The 20,903-nt window shown below is 37.8% G+C and overlaps 2 protein-coding genes and 1 pseudogene across 3 annotated transcripts in view; 1 reads left to right on the forward strand and 2 right to left on the reverse strand.

Annotated features, from left to right (window-relative positions):
• Window positions 1–20,903, reverse strand: part of LOC107523312 (zinc finger protein 14-like) — a 517,712-nt gene that overhangs the window by 356,009 nt on the left and 140,800 nt on the right. The gene's annotated exons all lie outside the window — the stretch shown is intronic.
• LOC132535619 (zinc finger protein 345-like) overlaps window positions 1–20,903 on the reverse strand; it is a 145,440-nt pseudogene that overhangs the window by 98,964 nt on the left and 25,573 nt on the right.
• Window positions 1–20,903, forward strand: part of LOC107523314 (zinc finger protein 14-like) — a 91,629-nt gene that overhangs the window by 69,951 nt on the left and 775 nt on the right. Inside the window, exons 3-5 of one of the 2 annotated variants that reach the window (XM_060181672.1) lie at window positions 14,933–15,059; window positions 15,219–15,282; window positions 16,736–16,794. In XM_060181672.1, coding sequence (XP_060037655.1) covers window positions 14,933–15,059; window positions 15,219–15,282; window positions 16,736–16,794 — 250 coding nt within the window. Of the gene's footprint in view, window positions 1–14,932; window positions 15,060–15,218; window positions 15,283–16,735; window positions 19,137–20,903 lie in introns of those variants that run through there. The other variant, XM_060181671.1, reaches the window with a different exon arrangement.

The following is a 20,903-nucleotide window of genomic DNA, read 5'->3' on the forward strand; positions in this document are numbered from 1 at the left end:
AAGTCTCTGAAGATATTTCCAAATCAGATATTACATACTGTGCTGAGAATGACTTCTATAGATTTTTGGTTACTGGTCTAGAATCCACATGCTTGATCCATTTTAATTAATTAGTTAATTTTAATAATATTAATTTTAATTGATTAATTTTTGCCAGAGCATTGCTCAGCTCTGGATTTTGGTGGTGTGAGGGATTGAACTTGGGACTTTGGAGCCTAAGGCAGGAGAGTCTCTTTGCATAACCATTTTGCTACCTACTCCCACCTTCCATTTTGAAGTTATGCATGGTACATCTGATGATCTTATTTGTTCCTTACCCATGTGGTGATTCAGTTTTCTCAACATCACTTCCTTTTTTTCTCTCTCTAATTATTTAAAAATATTTATATATATATTTATTTTCCCTTTTGTTGCCCATGTTGTTTTTTCATCATTGTTGTTGTAGTTATTATTGTTATTGATGTCATCATTGTTAGCTAGGACAGAGAGAAATGGAGAGAAGAGGGGAAGACAGAGAGAGAAAGACACCTGCAGACCTGCTTCACCACCTGTGAAGCAACCCCCTGCAGGTGGGGAGCCAGGGCTCGAACCAGGATCCTTATGCCAGTCCTTGCACTTTGAGCCACCTGCACTTAGCCCGCTCGCTACCGCCTGAATCCCTATTTTCCTTTTTTAAAGAAGTTTTTTTTGTATTTATTATTAGAGATAACCAGATATTGAAATAGAAGAGGGTGGTAGAGTGGGAGACAGACAGACAGACAACTGCAGCCATGATTCACCACTTGCAAAGCTCCCCCTTCAGGTGGGGATCAACATCATTTTCTATGGAGACCATCCATTTAATGTTCAGCATTAATGTTCTTGTTTTAAATATGTTCATAAGGATTTTTATGGGAATTTTATAGCATCTATATGTCACTTCATTAGTATTGACTGTTATAACACATGAGTAACCAGTATTGTTGTTTGCCTTATGTTTTTATTTATTTTCATAATTACAGTTTTTGAATATTATTTCTTGGAAAATTTTGTATTCCTAGTATGCAAATCTATAGCGATAAGAATTAAATAGTGATTTGTTGGTTTAGAGACAAAAATTATTTGTCACCTTGACTTTATGCTGTTTCTTGTTGTGGAGATATATCTTCACTTCTAATGCTAGTGAGGTACATAGTCATTCCTGAGTATAGATAATTTATGGATACACTTATTTACACTGTTCAACTCTAACTTTTATCAGCAGTACTTACAAAAGGACTTAAAGATCTAAAGGTTGGAAAATTTCTTCTATATATCTATGTGTCTTATTGGAATCTGTTTGGTCAACTAATATGCTCAATTTTCCAATTCCTTTTCCTACTGAACATAACCTAAATTAGAGTTTGGAGAATTTCCTGCAAATGTCTACATTCAATTTCTTCAGTAAATTAGGTCCTAGTGTACAGTTGAGGAGGAAGGCCCAAGCAGGGAGTCAGAGTGTTTTTACAGATAACTGAGGACTTTTACACACGTATTACATATGTAAAGAACTTTATTTACTGTTTACTATAAATTATCAGTCCCCCAATAGAAAAAGAAAATAGTTTAAACTTCTCTGCCAATTTGAATTCCTTTTTATTTTATTTTGCCTCATTGCTATGACTGTCTTCAATTACCCCTTTAAACAAGGATTCTAATAGTAGGCATCTTTGTCTTGTTCCCTTTTTTATGTTTTATAAATCCGTTTTTACTTTAATTTATTATTGGATAGAGACAAAGAGAAATTGAGAGGGAAGAAGAGGTAGAAATGAAGAGAGACAGAAAACTGCAGCTCTTCATCATTCATGTAGCTTTCTCCCTGCAGGTGCTTGAACCTGGATCCTTATGCACTGTAATGTGAGAGCTTAATCAGGAGGATCACTGCCTGGACCACTGTCTTGTTCCTTATGTTACTGTAAAACATGATTCCTTTCTTTTTAAAGAAATATCTTATTTATTTGTTATTGGGTAGAAACAGAGAAATTGAGAGGGGAGGAGGAGATTGAGAATAGACACAGAGAGACATCTCCACTCATGAAGTTTTCTCTCTTTCTATCCAGGGGGTCACCAGTGGCTTAAACTTTGGTCCTTATTCACTATAATATGTGTACTTAACCTGGCCCCAAAGCACATTATCTAACATTTAATATCACAACCATGTATTTGTCTAATGTGGCTATTATATTGTGATATTATTTCCTTCTACATTGTCACTTGTTTTCATAGATGCTCATGACATTGTCTTTGATCTAGCTTACTTTATTTAATCTTTTATATTTTCTTTTTTTAATATTTATTCCCTTTTTTCCCCTTGTTTTATTGTTGTTGTTATTGATGTCATTATTGTTGGATAGGACAGAGACAAATGCAGAGAGCAGGGGATACAGAGAAGGGGAGAGAAAGAGAGACACCTGCAGACCTGCTTCACTACTTGTGAAGCGACTCCTCTGCAGGTAGGAAGCTGAGGCCTTGGACTGAGCTCCATACATTGGTCCTTTAGGTGTGTGCCACCTGCACTTAACCTGCTGCACTATCGCCTATATTTTTCAAGTTCGTTTATTTGAACTCTGATTTTTATTTCATATTTTTGCTGTCATCTTGACTTTAGAGTTTTCCTTTGTTAAGGAGATATACCTTCACCACTAATGCTAATGATAACTACCTTTATTTCTATTGAACCTCTAAGTTTTATCTGAGCAGTACTTACAAAAAGAGTTCAGGATCTAAAAAAAATTTCTCCTATGTATCTACATGTCTTATGAGAATACTGGCTAACTCATTTTATTTATTGATTTATTTTGGTTAACTAATTTTAATAATAAGTCTGTACACTCCTTGGAAAGTAGTCCCTTAGTGTCAGAGTCCTGTGCCTCCCATTTATTGATCCATCACCTGAACTCCAACTTATTTCTCTTTAAAGCGATTTTATTCCTTTTTTTTAAGGATTTTTTTTTCTTTTACTTTTTGAGAGAAAGTGAGTTCAGAACTCCCCTCAGATTTAGAATTATAATATAATTGGAATTTAGCCCTTGGGGCCTCAGACCTGAAAATTTGGTGTGTACTTATCACTTTCTAGTCCTTCTCACTAAAAAAAAAGACATTTTATTACATATGAAAAAATAATTTTACATGACACAGATATAAGAGAAAAAGGGAGATTGACACAGACATAAGAAGAGAAAAAGGGAGATTGACACATAACCATTTTGGTACATGCTGGGAATCAAACAAGGAAACTCAACTGTTCAAAATCCAGTGATCTACAAATTGAGGAATTTCCCTGACCAGGTTTTACTCACTTAAAAAAAACGCTAGTTATGTTAGCAAGCCTAGAAATGAGAGAACTAGGAGATAGCTCAACCAGTAGAACATACTTTACAATAAGTGAGGACTTGAAGTCAAGTTTTCCAACCACCACATGGGTATGCTGTATATATGCAAGACATTTCACAGATGTTTTAGTAATAATACAGTATCTCTCTTACTTTTTCTTTGTATTTATCTCTGTCTCTCCCCCTTTTTCTAGAAAAGTAAATAGTTTTTCAGCTTCCTTATGTGTCACTAGAACCTTGAGGCTGTGCTTATAACAAGCAATGTTCTCTCCTCACTCCAGTTCCAGCAGGATGTAAATGACTAACTGCATTTAATAAGAAAGTGGATTTGAGGAGACTATATAATTAACACACAAAAGACTTTCATGCTTGAAGTTCTAAGGTCATAAATTCAACACCCAGCACCACTATAAGCCAGAGCTGAGCAGACTTCTGTCTCCCCCATATCTTAATAAAGAAACTATTAAAATAAGATGGTTTAAATGGTTCATGGATAGAAAAATAGTCTGCCTCTTTGCAATACCATGGCATTTTTATTTTATTATTTTTTTTGTAACTCTTAAGTACCTTGCCTTTTTTAGAGATATGTCACATACCTTCCACCACAGTTCACTCCTCTTCATAGTCACTTTTTATATTTCTAAATCATATATTGTTTCCTGTTATAAGGGAAACTGAGAAGGATGTAGACTACTAGATTATGCTTTCCCCCTGCCACCAGAGTTATTTGCTTGTGCTCAGGGTCAGCATTTCAAATCCATCAATCCTGGTAGCCATTTTTTCCTTTCCATATTTGACAGGATAGAAAGAAATTGAGAGAAGAGGGGAAATAGAAAGGGAGAGAAACCTGAAAACCTACTTCACTGCTCATAAAACATAACTCCTGCAGGTGGGAAGTGGGGATCAAACCTAGTTCATTATTCATGGTGATATGGGTGATTAACCAGATGCACCACTCTCCAGTGCCCAGTAAATATTTCTTTTAATTGTATAACATTCTTGCCTTTCCTAGCATTCTTTGGAGCCTACTGTTAGAAGCCTAATGTGGTATCATAGTAAATAATACTGTTTCCACGTTCCCATGATGATAACTTTATAAATAAACTGGGGGAGGGGGGTGAGGTGATGCAGCGAGACTAACAGGAAGGTTGGAATTCCTTACATACTCTGGCTACTTCTCGCTCAATCACAAGGCTGGCATGCCAAGGGGAGTCTGATAGACGAGCTTCTGGGGGGTTAGCCATCCATGCTGAAACACACATTAGACCCACACTTGTTCTTCAACTTGTATGAGAGAGGTTATCCCATATTCATCCTTCTATTTCTGACTTATCTTAACAAATTTCTTCAAGCTCCATACAAGATGGGATGAAAAAGGTGAATTCACCGTTTTTAATATTCCATTATGTATATATACCACAACTTGCTCAGCCACTAATCTGTTGTTGGACACCTGGGTTGCTTCCAGATTTTGACTATTACAAATTGTGCTGCTATGAAAATAGGTATATGCAAGTCTTTTTGGATGGATATGTTTGGTTCCTTAAGATATATGCCCAGAACAGGAATTGCAACATCATAGGGATGGTCCAGTTCCAGCCTTCTGAGAGTTCTCCAGTCTGCTCTCCACAGGGCTTGGATAAATTTACATTCCCACCAGCAGTGCAGGAGGGTTCTTTTGTCCCCACAACCTCTCCAGCATTTACTTCTGGTACCTTTTCTGTTGTATAACATTCTCACAGCTTAGTCTATCTGAATATATTTGCCTACAGCTGTGAAATCCTTGTGATCATAAATAATGTGAGTAAAGAGAAGGGTTAAAACAGGAAAATATGAGTTTAAGTAGTTTTAATTGTATCATGAAGATGACATTTTAAGTTGATGAAATAAAGAATATTAAATAAAGTATATTAAAGTTGATTAATAAAGTAATTAACAATGACTTTATGAAAGGTGGACATGACACTACCATTAAAAGGATAGGGGGACATAACAGAGGATGTAGCTACTTGTTAAAAAACAAAGTTGGGGGGCAGAGACAAAATGGTGGCATGACTTTCTCTCTGCAAAGCAATGGCTTTAGCACCGGGAATATAGAGTGAGGGCAGGATTTTCAGTTCTCCTCCTTAGCTCTCTTGACTTCTGCTGTATCCTGTCACAAACACTGACCTGAAAATCCTGCGAGGTAAGTTCAAATATGGGCTGGACATGGAAATCCATGCAAGCTCCTTCAATAAAAGCAAACTGGACCAATGGAGACCACTTGGGATCGTAACAAAACAGGACCAGAATGACTTCAGGAACCCACCAAATCACCAGTGATTGCAAACACATGTGACGCATGGACAGAAAGAAGCCTAGGGAGAGATTAAGTGGCTGGTAAAATTCCGGCAGTTTACCAGTTGAGACACCACATCCAGTTTATTTCACCAACAAAAAGATGGCTGAAGGGAGGAGAGGACTCCCCTAAGACTCACCAAATTCAACTGTGAGTCTCCATTGCTACTGCCCTCAGAATCTGGAGCAGTGGCGGTGAGGCCCTGTGCTGACACCAGGGAACAGAGAACTAACCAGGAAACTCAGGAGAAGATCTTTACCTCGGTGACCTAGCAGTAGGGCTATGAGAGTCTCTTTGCATAACCACTAGATTATCTCTGCCCCACCCTGCTTTAGCTCTTGGTTGGTCAGGAGTCAGTGATTAAGCTAAGAATCCTACTTATAGTTTAAAAGGCCTCTGACTCTGATATCCTACAGGGAAGAAAAAGAACAAAAGAGGTTTTTAAACCTCTGAGCTCCAACTCAGGGATTAAAATACTGTTGAAACAACTGTCAATTTCCACAACTGTGAACCCTTTAATTAACTTACTTAGAAACAAGTCAATTGAGGAAAGAGTGATCAGTAATTTGAAAAGTATTGAGAGAGAGACCTCATAACATACTATATTAAATGGTTAAACCAACAAGAAGAAATACTGGAGAAATGAACCAGGATAAGAGTCCAGCTAAAAGCCTACCAAAGGGTGAAGAACAAAATAATGAGGTCAACATCCAAACACAGTTAAGGAAATAATCATAAGAATGAGTAAAGAGTTTGAAAGAATTGTCATCAGAAATGCAGAAACAATAAATGAGACTCTGGAAGAAAACACTAGTCTCAGTTATCACAACTAGCTGAACAAGCTAAAACAGTATCAGAACAGGGTAACAAAATAGATGAACTCCAGAAAACAGTAGAGGGGGGAGAGAATAGAATAAATGAGGCTGATGACAAAATTAGCAAGATCGAGGATGAATTAGAGACAACTAAAGAAATAAGAGACATCTCAAAAAGAGATTAAGAGATACTGAAAACAACAGAGACCTATTGGATGACTTCAAAAGAAATAATATAAGCATTATAGGCTTACCAGAGGAAGAAAGACAGGGAGGGGAAGCATTCTTCAGCATATAATAGCTTAGAACTTCTCTGGTCTAGACAACATAAAAGACTTAAAGATTCAAGAAGCCCAGAGGGTCCCAAACAGAATTAAGCCAGACTTAAAGACACCAAGACACATTGTATTTAGAATGGAGAGGAATAAAGAAAGGGTCCTGAAGGCTGCAAGAGAAAAACAAAGAGCTGCAGAGGAAAACCCATAAGATTAGTGGTAAACTTCTCCACACAAACACTACAGACCAGAAGAGAATGGCAAGATATCTACTGAGTGCTCAATGAGAAAGGTTTTCAACCAAGACTACTATATCCTGCTAGACTGTCATTCAGACTAGATGGAGACATAAAAATCTCAGACAAGTAACAGTTGAAAGAATCAACTATCACCAAGCCTGCCCTGAAAGAAGTTCTGAAAGGTCTCCTATGAACAGACCACCATAAATATGCCATATATCAGAAAACTCTAAAACTCTACAAGAATAGTGTTTAAATATCTTCAATCTTTGATATAAAAAATGTCAATGTCCTGAAAATACCTATTACAAGGCATAGAGTAGGAAGATGGATCAGGAAACACAACCCAAAAATATGCTGTCTATAGAAAACCCACCTAAATCAACAAGGCAAACACAGACTCAAAATGAGAGGATGGAGATTATCATACAAGCCAATGGCCCACAAAAAAGGGCAGGAACAGATATTCTCATATCTGACATGATAGACTTTAAAATCAATAAAATTTTAAAAGATAGGGATGGACACTACTACTTAATACTCAGTGGAACAGTCAATCAAGAGGACTTAACAATTACTAACATCTATGCACCCAATGAGAAGCATCTAACACATCAAACATCTACTGAAAGAGCTACAGCAATATACTAACAGCAACACAGTCAGTAGGGGACTTCAACACCCCACTCTCAACTTGACAGATCATCCAAGCACAAAATCAATAAAGACATGAGGCAGCTAAATGAGGAGATAGATAAAGTAGAACTATTGGACATTTTCAGAGTCATTCATCCTAAGAAACTGGAATACACATTCTACTTAAGTCCACATGGGTCATTCTCAAGGATCGACCATATGTTAGGTCACAAAGACAGCATCAGCAAACTCAAGAGCTTTGAAATCATCCCGAGCATCTTCTCAGACCACAGTGGAATTCAACTAACACTTAACAATCAACAAAATATTAGTAATAATCTCAAATGTCAAAGCTCAACAGTATACTACTTAACAACTACTGGGTCAAAGAGGAAATAATGGAAGAAATCAAAATGTTTTTGAGAGTTCAGTGAAAATGAAGACACAAGCTATCAAAATATTTGAGAAGGAAGTTCATAGCCATACAAGCACACATTAAGTAAAAAGAAAAAGCACAAATACGCAGCCTTATGACACATCTTAAAGACCTAGAAGAAGAACAAAGGAACCCTAAAGCAACCAGAAGGACAGAAATCACTAAAGTTAGGGCAGAAATAAATAACATTAAAAATAAGAAAACTACAAAAGATCAATGAAAGTAAATGTTGGTTCTTGGAAAGAGTGAACAAAATAGACATGCCTTTAGCCAGATTCACAAAACAGAAAAGGGAGAGGACGCAAATAAATCGCATCATAAATGAAAGAGGAGATATCACAACAGACACCGCAGAAATTAAACATATCATGCAAGGCTTCTATGAACAATTATATGCCACCAAGCCGGAGAACCTGGAAGAAATGGGCGATTTCCTAGATACCTATGAATTTCCAAAATTAAGTAAAGAAGAACAAGATAACAAAAACAGGCCCATCACAGCTAATGAAATTGAAACAGTTATCAAAAACCTTCCCCAAAATAAAAGTCCTGTACCAGAAGGTTTTACAAATGAATTGTACAAAACCTTCAAAGAAGAACTAATACCTCTATCTTTAAAAATCTTCCAGAAGGTTGAAGACACTAGGATACTCCCTTCCAGCTTCTGTGAAACTGACATTGCTTTGATACCAAAAGCAGACGGACACAACCAAAAAAGGAAATTACAGACCAATATCTCTGATGAACATAGATACTAAAATACTGAACAAAATTCTAGCCAACTGGGTACAGCAGTATATTCAAAAGATTGTTCATCATGACAAAGTGGTGTTTATCCCAGGGATGCAAGGTTGGTGTACCATAGGTAAATCAATCAACGTGATCCACCACATTAATAAAAGCAAGATAAAAAACCACATGGTCATATCAGTAGAAGTAGAGAAAGCCTTTGACAAAATCCAACATACTTTTATGATCAAAACACTACAAAAATGTGAATAGATGGAAAATTACTGAACATAATGGAGTCTATATAGCAGACCTATCATCCAACATCATACTCAATTGTGAAAAACTGGAAGCATTTCCACTCAGATCATGTACTAGACAGGGCTGCCCACAATCACCATTACTATTCAACATACTGTTGGAAGTTCTTACTATAGCAATCAGGCAGGAGCAAGGAATTAAAGGAATCCATATTGGAAGAGAAGAAGTCAAACTCTCCCTATTTGCAGATGACATGATAGTATACATAGAAAAACCTAAGGAATCTAGCAAGAAGCTTTTGATAATCATCAGGCAATCCAGTGAAGTGTCAGGCTACAAAATTACCATTCGAAAGTCAGGGCATTCCTCTATGCAAACACTAAGTTAGAAGAAGTTGAAATCCAGAAATCAGTTCCTTTTACTATAGCAACAAAAAACAGTAAAATATCTAGGAATAAACCTAACCAAAGAAGTGTAAGACTTGTATACTGAAAATTATGAGTCACTACTCAGGGGAAATGAAAAAGACACAAAGAAGTGGAAAGATAGTCCATGTTCATGGGTTGGAAGAATTAATATCATCAAAATGAATATACTTCCCAGAGCCATATACAAATTTAATGCTATCCCCATCAAGATACCAACCACATTTTTAGGAGAATAGAACAAAGACCATAAATGTTTATCTGGAACCAGAAAAGACCTAGAATTGCCAAAACAACTTTAAGAAAGGCCAAGAAACATATGAAAAAATGCTCTAAGTCTTTGATTGTCAGAGAAATGCAAATAAAGACAACAATGAGATACCACTTGTCTCCTGTGAGAATATCATACATCAGAAAAGGTGACAACAAAAAATGTGGGAGAGGTTGTGGGGTCAGATGAACCCTGCTGCACTGCTGATGGGAATGTGTCCTGCCTTCAGAGGCAGGAACCCCCCCCCTCCTTAGTAGGTCCTACCCCCAGAGGCAGGAAATGCCCTTTGAGGTATGAAATGCCCCCAGAGGCAAGAGATGCCCTTTGAGGCATGAAATGCCTCCAGAGGGAAGAGATGCCCACAGAGGCAGGAAACGCCCCCAGAGGCAAGAGATGCCCACAGAGGCAAAAATGCCCTTTCGTCTGTTAGGCACTGCCCTTTGAGGCAGGAAACGCCCCTTCAGGCCTCCCCTTGGCATCACACTGGTTCTTGCTACTCTCTTACTTGTTCCTCCATGTCTTGTGCCAATTCTTTTGAAAATGCCTGTGCGATATAGGTTTCTGTTTGCCCCACACTCCTGATAATATGGCCAGAAAAAGAAAGGGGGAAATGTTGGTCTGCTTCTAAATTCTGCTTCTAAGACCTCTTCTGTTGCACTGCTTATGCTGTGGTCTATTTACATAATCATTGTGTTACCTGGGAACCGCCCTGCCTGCAGGGCATTGGTTTAATCCCCGCTGGTTCACGCTTTTTCATTCTCCCCACCCCCTAATCTACGTACTTCCTCTTCCTGACACTTCTGCCTCAGGAGATATATAGGACAGCTTTGTGATTAGATAATAGATCTAACTCCATCCCCGCTCATCAATAAAGATTGAACTGCGTTCCCAGTTCAGCCATGAGTCCCTGGTCTTCTCTCTCCCACCTGCGAAGCTAGCCCAGCCCAGCACTCCAGACTGCCTTCCACAGAGGTTGGAACAATTGACATTCCCACCATGTCAGGAAGGGTTCCTTTGTCCCCACAACCTCCCCATCATTGTTGCTGCTATCTTTTCTGGTGTATGACATTCTTACACGAGTGAAGGGATATCTCATTGTTGTCTTTATTTGCATTTCTCTGACAGTGAATGACTGAGAATTTTTTCATGTGTTTCTCAGTCTTTCAGATGTATTCTTTGGTGAATATTCTGTCCATGTCCTCTCCTCATTTTCAGATGGGGTCATTTGTCTTCTTGTTATTGAGTTTGTCAAGCTCTTTTTTTATTTTCAAAAAGGGAACACTACTAAAAACATGGCAAGTTCTCTCTATATTTTGGTTATTAAGCTCTTGTCTGATGTATGGTATGTAAAGATCTCCCATTCTGTAAAGGATCTCTTTGTTTGAGGAATGGTTTATTTTGTTGTGCAGATGCTTTTTAGTTTGATGTAGTCCCATTGGTTTATTCTTGCCTTACTCTTCTTTGTAATTGGACTCGTTTCATTGAAGATGTCTTTAAAATTTGTGTGGAAAAGAGTTCTACCCATATTTTCTTCTAAGTATCTGGTCTAATATCCAGGTCTTTGATCCATTTGGAATTTACTTTTTTATTTGGTGAAATATAGTGGTTAATTTTCATTCTTCTGCTTGTTTCAAACCATTTTTTCTAACACTATTTGTTGAATAGACTCCCATTTCCTCATTTAATAGTCTTTGCACTGTTGTTAAAGAGTAGATGTCCATAGGTGTGGGGACTTACCTGGGCTCTCAGTTCTATTCCACTGGTCAGTGTGTCAATTCATGTTCCAGTACCAAGTAGTTTTAATTACAGTGGCCCAGTAAAACAATTTGAGATCTCTGAGTGTGATGCCTCCAGTTCTATTCTTCTCAATATTATTTTGGCAATTCTGGACCTTTTATGGTTTCAGATAGACAATTGTAACTTTTGTCCTGTTCTCCTAAAAATGTGTTTGGGATCTTGATGGAGATGGTATTAAATTTATATATGGCTCTGGGTAGTATGTTCATTTTAATGATGTTAATTCAACCCCTGAACATGGAATGTCTTTCTACTTCTGTCTTTTTCAATTTCCTTGAGTAGTGACTCATAATTTTCAGTATACAGGTCTTTCACTTCTTTTTTTTTTTTTTATTTTATTTATTCCCTTTTGTTGCCCTTGTTGTCTTATTGTTGTAGTTATTATTGTTATTATTGTTGTTGGATAGGACAGAGAGAAATGGAGAGAGGAGGGGAAGACAGAGAGGGGGAGAGAAAGATAGACACCTGCAGACCTGCTTCACCGCTTGTGAAGCGACTCCCCTGCAGGTGGGGAGCCAGGGCTTGAACCATGTTCCTTAAGCCGGTCCTTGTGCTTTGCGCCACCTGCGCTTAACCCGCTGCGCTACAGCCCGACTCCCGGTCTTTCACTTCTTTAGTTAGGTTTATTCCTAGATAATTTATTGTTTTTGTTGCTATAGTAAGGGGAATTGATTTCTGGATTTCTTCTTCTAAGTTAGTGTTTGCATAGAGGAAGACAAAATAAAGTCAGTGGACTTTTGTATTTATTTATTTATTGTCTGTTTTCCTAGTTGTTTTATTATCATTGGATAGGACAGAGAAGTGGAGGGGGGAAGACTAAGAGGGGGAGAGAAAATAGACACCTGTAGACCTGCTTCATCACTTGTGAAGCAACTCCCCTGCTGGTGGGGAGCCAGGGACTCACTAGTATCCTCACGCCAGTCCTTGTGTTTTGCACCACGTGCACTTAACAAGCTGTGCTACCGCCCAACTCTCACTGACTTATATGTTATTTTTGTAGCCTGACACCTTACTGTATTTCCTGATAATTTCCAAAAGCTTCTTGCTGGATTCTTCAGTGTTTTCTATATATACAATCATGTTATCTGCAAACAGGGAGAGTTTGACTTCTTATCTTTCAATCTGTATCCCTTTAATTATTTGCTCTTGCCTGATTGCTGTGGCAAGAACTTCCAACAGTATGTTGAATAGTAATGGTGATTGTGGGAAGCCCTCTCTAGTACATGATCTCAGGGGGCCCATTGTCATCTTGACATCAGTTGTAATGACTCACACTCCACAGGAAGTATCACAGATGCAGAGGCAGAGACTATGGGTTCAGTGTTCAGCAGCGACACAACTTGTGGGATCCTATAGGCAAAATGATATTGTATTAATACTACATAGCTGACAAAACTTATAAAACATGTAGTGAATAAACTGTTTACCCAAGAGATCAGGGGATTTGATATTATTCAGTTTCTACCCATAGTCACATTTAAGGACCACTAAGCTTTATCAGTACATCTTGATGACTTGGTGCAGAGTCACAGTGAGGGCTGGTCTGAGACCCTGGTGATATCTGTCATCAGCCAGTACAGAACTTAAAAAGACTAAGCATCCACTGCTTTTTGATGAGCTTTATAGCAGACTCTTCCACTTGAGGATGCCTCACCAATTGGATTTGGACATAATGTATGACCCAAAATATAGTTATTCACAATGTTCTCATCAGAGGAAGCAGTGAACACAAGATTTATTTTTGTTAAGAGATAGAACAAGGTCATCTATTTGGCATGCGTGTTCTAAGGAATTCACCTGAGGCTTGGCAGTTTAGTACATTATGCACTAAACTACCTCCTGGATTCGTTAGTGGAAAAATATTACTATTGAGACACAGCCTTTCCACCAAATTACCCCCAGAGGTAGGAAAAGTGGATAAGAAAAGTAAAACTGTGAGACATATCAATAAAAAAAGAACACTAAACAAAGATCCACCGTACCTCAGTGGAAGCTCAAAAGAAGTTCAATTAAATCATATAGCAAAACATGAATTGTAGTTTGATTTCTGGGCCTCTTGAACATTCTGTATACTGGTGGCTCTTTATTTTGTGATTTAATAATACTTACAAAGACTGTAGAATAAGAGGAGTATAATTCCATATAATTCTTACTACCAGAGTTTTATATCAAAGCCCCTCCATTGGAGGGTTACCAATTCTTTTATCCCTCTGGGAGTTGATCCAAAATTCTTTGTTGGGTACATACGGTGGAAGGTCTGCTTTCTGTAATTACTTCTTCACCGAACATGGTCATTGTCAGGTTGAACCAAACCCAACCTATTTTTATATTTCCTTCATGGGAAAGATTGCTGAGAAGGTGAGGCTCCAGGACACTTTCATGAGGTTGTCTGCCCACAGAAGTCAGGATGACATTATGGTATTGTCTCCACCTTGGTGACTAAAAAGGGGTAAGATATTAAATCAGGACAATTTTTTTAAGTATCCATTTATTTAGTGATGAGAGAGAGGAGGAGCAAGGGCCAGAGCCCTCTGGAATATGTGGTGTCACTGATCAAACTTGAGACAGCATCTCATACTTGACTTTAACACTATCTACCACACCACCTTCCTGGCAGTAGGATGTTTTTTTTCTTAGATTAAGATTCCTAAGTGGAGCATGTGTTTCTTCATACTAAGGGGGATCCCTAACCAACCCTCCTACAGGCCCCTTTGCTCAATTCTACTCTCATGTTTTTCTCTTAGGAAGAGGTCTGAGATTTTTTTTCTCCAGACCACCATAAACAATCTAAGCAGTGTTCTATATATATCCCTGGATTTCTCTTTCTTAATACATAAATATAATGTTCGTGGCCAGCAAAATAGCTCACTCAAATAGTTTAATTCTTGCCTTGTATATGGTTCTCATTTGAGCCAGGCCTCCACCACATTGGAGCTTCCATGCTGAGATGTCGTCCTTTCTCTATCTCTCTTTTTTTTTTTAATCTAAATAAGGTAGCGGAACAGTAAAGAATTATGGTGAAAACATTAAAAAAGGAAAACAAATTATTCACTGGTTGTTTTCTCACACCTGACTGTTGTGTCTCCAGCATTGTAAATGCACTTAACAGTAACACCACTCTGCCATGTGAGATACCTGAGATTGGACTCGGGAATTCATGCTAGAGAATCCAGTGCTATGGTAACTGTACAAATTATTGTACCACCTTCTAGGTCAAGAAAGTGATGTATTGGGTGATTAAGTCACCAAAGATATGTTTGGAGATGAGACAATCACTGGCTTCATAAAGTAGAGAGTGGATGTCTAATCTGTTGTCAGTAGGAAATGTATTCTAATATAAATATTCTTCTTATATTTTAGTGCTCAGTGACCTATGAAGATGTAACTATGATATTCACTCCAGAGGAGTGGACACTATTAAATCCTTCAGAGAAGAAACTCTACAGAGATGTGATGTGGGAAACTTTTAGGAACTTTCTCTCAGTAGGTAATTGTAATATTCATTCATCAATTAGAAACATTTTTGTCCACCATTTTATCCACCAGTGTAAATGTTATGTGAACAGGGTATGATTGTGATTGTGTCTCATCATGGATCAAAAATTCAATCTATTTGCATAATTTTAATACTTTTTGTACTTTTTAGAAAAATTACAAAAGGACCATTCCAACAAAGAGCAGCAGCATAACCATCAAGGAACTAAACAAAGGTTAGAGTAACTTTCATAATAAAAATACTTTCTGGGGGGAGTTGGGCGGTAGCGCAGCGGGTTAAGCGCAGGTGGCGCCAAACTCAAGGACTGGCAAAAGGATCCAGGTTTGAGCCCCCAGCTCCCAACCTGCAGGGGAGTCACTTCACAGGCTGTGAATCAGGTCTGCAGGTGTCTGTCTTTCTCTCCTCTTCTCTGTCTTCCCCTCCTTTCTCCGTTTCTCTCTGTCCTATCCAACAACAATGACATCGATAATAACTACAACAATAAAACAACAAGGGCAACAAAAGAGGAATAAATAAATAAATAAATAAAATTTAAATTAAAAAAAAAACTTTCTGTGGGAGTCAGGCGGTAGTGCAGCAGGTTTAGTGCAGGTGGTACAAAGCACAAGGACAGATGTAAGGATTTCACTTCGAGCCCTGGCTACCCACCTGCAGGGGAGTCGCTTCTCAGGTGGTGAAGCAGGTCTACAGGTGTCTATCTTTCTCTCCCCCTCTGTCTTCCCCTCCTCTCTCCATTTCTCTCTGTCCTATCCAACAATGACGACATCAGTAGCAACAACAATAATAACTACAATAAAACAAGGGCAACAAAAGGGAATAAATAATTTAATTTAATTAAAAAATACTTTCTGACTCAGAAAGCTGCTGTGAACGTCACTGAGATTTGGTACCTTGATGGTTTCTCTGTATGAGTAGCCTGTTACCAGTTTTTAAGTGTGTATTCTTTAATATTTGAGCTATTACTTGGCTCCTGCTACTGTACAATTTTTTAAGAAAATAAAATTTATAATCACTGCTACACATAGATAATTATTAATCTGCTTCATCAAAAAATGATGCCATGAATAGATTATGGAGTAGTTGGCAAGTGAGTCTAATAGTGAAAGATGTGGTATACATGCCTGAGGTTCTCATTTGAATCACTGTAACACATGTATCACAGTGATATATTATCTCTTTTTTCCACCTCATGGAAAATATTTCTCCAAAAAATAAAATAAAACTTTAAGAAATAAGTCATAGAAAAATCAGTGTTTATAAAGTAGTATAGTTGGAAACAGAGAGCATACGTCCTATAAATGAATATTTATAATTTTATGATATTTAGAAGTAGTCCTTAGGGAAAAATCAGTAATTTTAATACAAAGCCAAAACTTGCTATTAACAAAAGGTAGTTCAATTAACGAACAAAACACCTGAAAATGCATTATTTGTTATGACTTCATGCATTTATGTATTACATAAACAGATTTAGTATTTACCAAATTTTTCTTTGAGCTTTCTTTTATTTTTAATAGTCTTTATATAATATTAAATTTTTGTTATTTTCCTGTCTTTATAAAAATTTTTAAGTGTACTAATATTCATGATTTTTTGATTATTTATATTGACCTGCATTTTTTCTAATGAAATTGAGTTTTTTTTTTCATATTATCACTCTTTTACAGTAACACAGTGAAAATCACTGACATCAAAGAGAGAAGTCAAAGTGGTGAAAAAACTCAAGGTGAAGAATACAACAGAGTATTTAATTACTCTAGTCATCTTCAAAAACATAAAATAATTCATATTAGAGAGAAGCTTTATGAATGTAAACATCGGAAAACATTCAGTCAGTACAGTTCTTTTGGAGAACATAAAAGAGTGCACAGGAGAGAAAAACCCTATAGGCAAAGCACTTTTCTTCAGAAACACAAAAGAACTCACAGTGGAGAGAAACCCTATGAATGTGAAGAACATAGTAAAACATTTGGTTGCCCCAGTCATCTTCAAAGACATAAAATAACTCAAAGTGGAGAGAAACTCTATGAATGTAAACAATGTAGTAAAACATTCAGGCATTCCAGTAATCTTCAGGTACATGAAAGAACGCACAGTGGAGAGAAACCCTATGAATGTAAACAATGTAGCAAGGCATTCAGTTCTTCCAGTTCTCTTCGGGTTCATGAAAGAACTCACAGTGGAGAGAAACCCTATGAATGTAAACAATGTTGTAAAACATTCAGGCATTCTGGTCATCTTCAGGTACATGAAAGAACTCACAGTGGAGAGAAACCCTATGAATGTAAACAATGTAGTAAAACATTCAGTCAAGCTAGTCATCTTAGGGTACATGAAAGAACTCACAGTGGAGAAAAACCTTATGAATGTATACAATGTAGTAAAACATTCAGTTGTTCCAGTCATCTTAGGGTACATGAAAGAACTCACAGTGGAGAGAAACCCTATGAATGTAAACAATGTAGGAAAACATTCAGTCAGGCCTGTCATCTTAGGGTACATGAAAGAATTCATAGTGGAGAGAAACCCTATGAATGTAAACTATGTAGGAAAATGTTCAGTCAGGCCTATCATCTTAGGGTACATGAAAGAATTCACAGTGGAGAGAAACCCTATGAATGTAAACAATGTAGGAAAATGTTCAGTCAGGCCTATCATCTTAGGGTACATGAAAGAATTCACAGTGGAGAGAAACCCTATGAATGTAAACAATGTAGGTAAACATTTAGTTGTTACAGTACTCTTCAGTTACATGAAAGAACTCACAGTAGAGTGGTCTGGGAGGTGGTGCAGCAATAAAGCTTTGGACTCTCAAGCATGAGGTCCTGAGTTCGATCCCCAGTAGCACATGTGCCAGAGTGATGTCTGGTTCTTTCTCCTATCTCATAGATAAAATATTTTTTAAAAAAAGAACTCACATTAGAGAGAAACCCTATGAATGTAAAAAATGTAAAACACTCAGGTATTTCAGTAATCTTCGGGAACATGATAGAATTCACAGTGAAAATAAAGCCTATGAATGTAAACAATGTAGTAAAACATTCAGTCAATGCAGTTCTCTTCAGAATCATGAAAGAACTCACGGTGACTAGAAACCCTAGGAACACCCAGCTGTTGGAGATGATGTCGTGGAAAGGGCCTCAACATTGCAGTTTGTAAATGGGTTCTACCCCCTATCAAAAATATTATGTAGATTCATCATACATTAGATTTGACATAACTTATCAATGCCCAATCCTTTTCCTTGCGATTTACTTAGGAAAAATAAGAACACCTATGCCATATATATCCGCTTGAGTAAAACTTGAATACATCTTGAGTGAGATAAGCCAAAAATAGAAACAAATATCAGTGATCTCAATTATTAATGGGACTTAATAGAGACCTTTGAATCCAACCATATTGTGAATTGTCTCAGGAGTAGAGCAAGTACCTTGCATCCATTAAGCACTGGGCATAATACTTTGTTTCATATACAAATAAGATAATAAAGTGGAAACCAGACTGTGGCACACCTGATTATAAATGCACATAGTACCAAATGTAAGGACTTGCACAAGATGAGGATTAAAACTCCCAGCTCCTCGCCTATAAGGGGTTTGCTTAAAATGCAGTGAAGCAGGTTTGTCTGTTTTTCTCCCTCTCTATGTTATCATCTATATTTAGTGTAGAAAGATAGCCAAAAGTTGAGATAAAGGGGGATATAGTGAAGGAGAGGGAGCACTGCTTCACTTGTGAAGCTTTCCTTCTGTAGGTGGGGACTGGGGACTTGAACCCATAACCTCATATTTCTCTTAGTAGAAGGCAAAGTAATTCATTGAAAGAAACTTCCTTGTTCTTAGTGCCTGTTGAGTCATGTTCAACATACTTATTAGGGGATAGGTGGTGGCATCCCTGGTTGGTCACACATGTTACAATGTGCTAGAACCCGGGTTCAAGCCCCTGGTCCACACCTGCAGTGGGAAAGCTTCACAAGTGTTGAAGCAGTGCTGCAGGTGTCTCTCTGTCTCTTTCCCTCTTTGTATCCCCCTTCCTCTCAATTTCTGGCTGTCTCTATACAATAAAAATTAAAATTTTTTTAAAATAAACAATACTTATTTTGTATATAGGACATTGAGGTTATAGGAGCAATGTTTAGGTACAACCTGTCTTCGCCCTATAATAGGCATCATCAAGACTTTCTCTCCCTCAGCCTAAGTCCTTTCATGTCATAGACCAGGAACACAGAGCAGCTCCATCTCAATCCCTTTCCACTTTTCCCAAAAATGTTTGCTTTAGATCAGTACACCAGACTCAGTCCACATTTCACTCGGATTGTATTGTATTGTAAACCATTAACTCCTCCCAATAAAGAAGAAAAAGCAACTATTCTATAATCCATTAAACACCACCATAAAGTGGAAACTAAACTATATCCTTGCAATAATATAATTGTGTTAAATCGTTAATAATAAAAGTCAATCTTGTTTCTTTGTAATGTAACTTTTGTCATATTAAAATAGTTGGTTACTCAGGCAGTGGGTAATGGATTGACTTGCCAATGCCCATGTCCAGCAGAGAAATAATTACTACCTTCTATGTCCCAAAAAGAATTTTAGTCTATATTTCCAGAGGAGGAAAAATGTTAAGGGGGAGATAGAGGACTCTGAAATCTATTTCCATTAGTAATCAGAGAGAGAAGAGGGAAAGAGATACAGAATTAATAGTAGGTGTACGTGTGACTTAAAAAATAATGCAGGCACATAAAAAAGCATAAGGAATAAGAGATAACAGATAGATATATAGATGATAGATGATAAAATATATATGGAGCTAGGTAAAAATAATTCCTACCTCTAGGTTTAGAAATCAGAAGAATAGAATCAAGTGAGTCCACAATGGTCAAGAGATGCTGTGTTTGAGGACACTCATCATGAGAGCATAGTGTCAATGAGATTAAGGGATGACCAGGATAAGACTAGCCCCTTAACCTGGACATGGACATAAAGTAATTCTTAACTCCAGTTCATATGAGCTGATCCTGTCCATCATGAAGTATTCTCTTGTCTTTTTAAAAATTCTACATCATCATCAGTGACAAAGCCTGTTACCTGCTGATGAAAATGAGCTGCTGAAAGGTTGAGGTGTGGCTGTTTAGCAGCCCCCAGCTTTCCGCTTTCCCATTGTGACATCAACACTGGCCACACCCATGCCAGGCACATCAGCTCTGTACCCAAACACTTTGATCTCTGGGGTAGGTGCTGCTGGACCTGGAGACTAAAAAGTGACAGATGCAAGTGGTTGTAGTAGTGACAGTGAATGCAAGAGCACCAGAGTCACCCAGGAAAGAGCAGGGTCTCTGCTGACTTTAGAGCTATGGTAGCCCCCACAAGCTGAGGCAGCATCTACCCCAGATCCAGTAAGTGGCTTGGAGACTAATGACTTTTTGGCAACACCCTATACCAGTAAGATTCTTCTTTCTTCTCCATCCTACCCTGGCTCCTAACTCACTGTTGGTCCCAGTTGGCATCATTAGACCAGCCTCAAAGTGAAGGACCAGAAGTTGGGGAGCAAGAGCATTATGGAACATTTCAAGCACCCAATTCCCAGGAACCCAAGGATTTAGCTTTGGATATGAGGACACAACTGTCCAACACGTAAACCTATCAATGACATAGTGTCCATTACAGCTCAGACATTGAGCCAGTCTGTGAATGTTGTGGATGAGGAGTGTGGAGAGCCCAGTGTTTAGGGCATCAGACAATCTATGTTAAAAAGACTCAACTGTGAGATCCGAAACAGGCTGGAGAGCTTCCATGGTGGAGGTCATGGCAGAAGTGACCTCAAGGTCCCTAG

This window comes from Erinaceus europaeus, chromosome 23, assembly GCF_950295315.1.
Source record: "Erinaceus europaeus chromosome 23, mEriEur2.1, whole genome shotgun sequence".
NCBI classification, from domain to species: Eukaryota; Metazoa; Chordata; class Mammalia; order Eulipotyphla; family Erinaceidae; genus Erinaceus; species Erinaceus europaeus.